Source organism: Pinus tabuliformis, chromosome 7 (assembly GCF_031772625.1).
Source record: "Pinus tabuliformis cultivar Carrire ecotype Pingquan chromosome 7, CPIR1, whole genome shotgun sequence".
Taxonomy (NCBI): Eukaryota; Viridiplantae; Streptophyta; class Pinopsida; order Pinales; family Pinaceae; genus Pinus; species Pinus tabuliformis.
The window spans coordinates 474,857,909-474,859,091 of NC_142293.1; the positions used below are offsets into that span (position 1 = coordinate 474,857,909).

At 45.7% G+C, this 1,183-nt stretch overlaps 1 protein-coding gene across 1 annotated transcript; it reads left to right on the forward strand.

The window, feature by feature from the left end:
* Nucleotides 1–973, forward strand: LOC149248015 (uncharacterized). Its single transcript, XM_089455981.1, has 2 exons — nt 1–440; nt 576–973. The coding sequence occupies exons 1-2, from the start codon at nt 111–113 to the stop codon at nt 774–776; spliced, it is 531 nt and encodes a 176-aa protein (XP_089312107.1). The 5' UTR covers nt 1–110; the 3' UTR covers nt 777–973.
* The last annotated feature ends 210 nt before the right edge of the window (nt 974–1,183 follow it).

A 1,183-nucleotide genomic window follows, 5' to 3' on the forward strand; every position in this document is an offset into this window, starting at 1 on the left:
TATCCGCCTCTCCACGCTCCACCTGTCCGTCTCGGGATGTGGCAAAACCCTAACTATCACTTGGCCCTTTTCTCTGGAATGTTCGCGCTCATTCGGTCATTTTCGCTGTTATGCTTGTTCTCTGTGGCTTTGCTCTGATGTTCGGCTCTGTGCATGGGTTTTGTTACTCTCTGCAATGTTCCGCCCTCTGTGGCTCTGCTCTGGTATTCGGTTCTACTTATGGGTTCTGTTCAGAGGTTCGACTCCGTCTTGGTGGGAAGCTCAAAGTTGCAACTCCGTCTCTGGTTTCAAACCATCGTTCAACTTCGTCTGCTCAGGTAAGGGTTTCGTTGCATGCTGTATGCTCTTGTCCTCAACTCGAATTCCGCCTAACCCTTCACAGCTCCTCTGTGGTTAGGTTATCGCTGAGCTTCTGCAACTTCTGGACCTGGTTACAACTGGTAAGTTTCCACACCGTGGCTCTACACTGGTTTTTCCTCACTCTGTTCTGTCTATTCGTCGCTCTCTGGCTATTTACTGTTGCATGAGTTTGTTTACATCCGCGACCCTAACAATGTATGTCACGGTGATTGCAGGTAACTGGTTCCGTGGCCTTGCAGGGGATTCGACCGCTTGTCTTCCGGGTAGCTCTGTTTCTATTTCACCTTCTTCTGTGGCTTTTAGTCTGCACGGTATTTGTTTGCCATGGTTGTCTGTATTTCGTTAATGAGTCAAGTCTGTGTGAGGGTTCGACCCACTCTGTAACTTCTGAGGGTTTCTATGGTAATTTTCGATGAATGTTTCGGTCTTTTGCTTTCTCGTCACTCGGTCATTCTACAGCAGTGCTTGGATAGTCTTATGAGTGCTCATTTGTTTGGCCGTTGGCAATGTTATGTCTGGAAATAGTTATACACAGCAAATGTAATAATTTCTTTGGACTTCGGTGTTGTTGCTTACCTGAGTTTTGAGAACCGTGGCTTTTCTTGCTTGATAGTCCGACTCCTTTCGTTCTTCACTTGACTTCGGCTTCGGCTGGTCGTGGTACGCGTGTAATTAGAAAACCCTGTCACTGTGTCGACCTGCAATGTATTTTCTTGAACAGAACTTGGTGTATGTATGCGGTTGCCTCTCAGAGTAATGATATTTGGTTACAATACTATTTTGCAATGTGTGAATATGAACAGTAAATGAGAATAAATGAATT

Bases quoted from the DNA above. Each gene is read 5' to 3' on its own strand.
- LOC149248015 (XM_089455981.1), top strand. From the start codon at position 111: ATGCTTGTTCTCTGTGGCTTTGCTCTGATGTTCGGCTCTGTGCATGGG. The intron at 441-575 runs GTAAGTTTCCAC...CGGTGATTGCAG, and splicing joins TCTGGACCTGGTTACAACTG to GTAACTGGTTCCGTGGCCTT.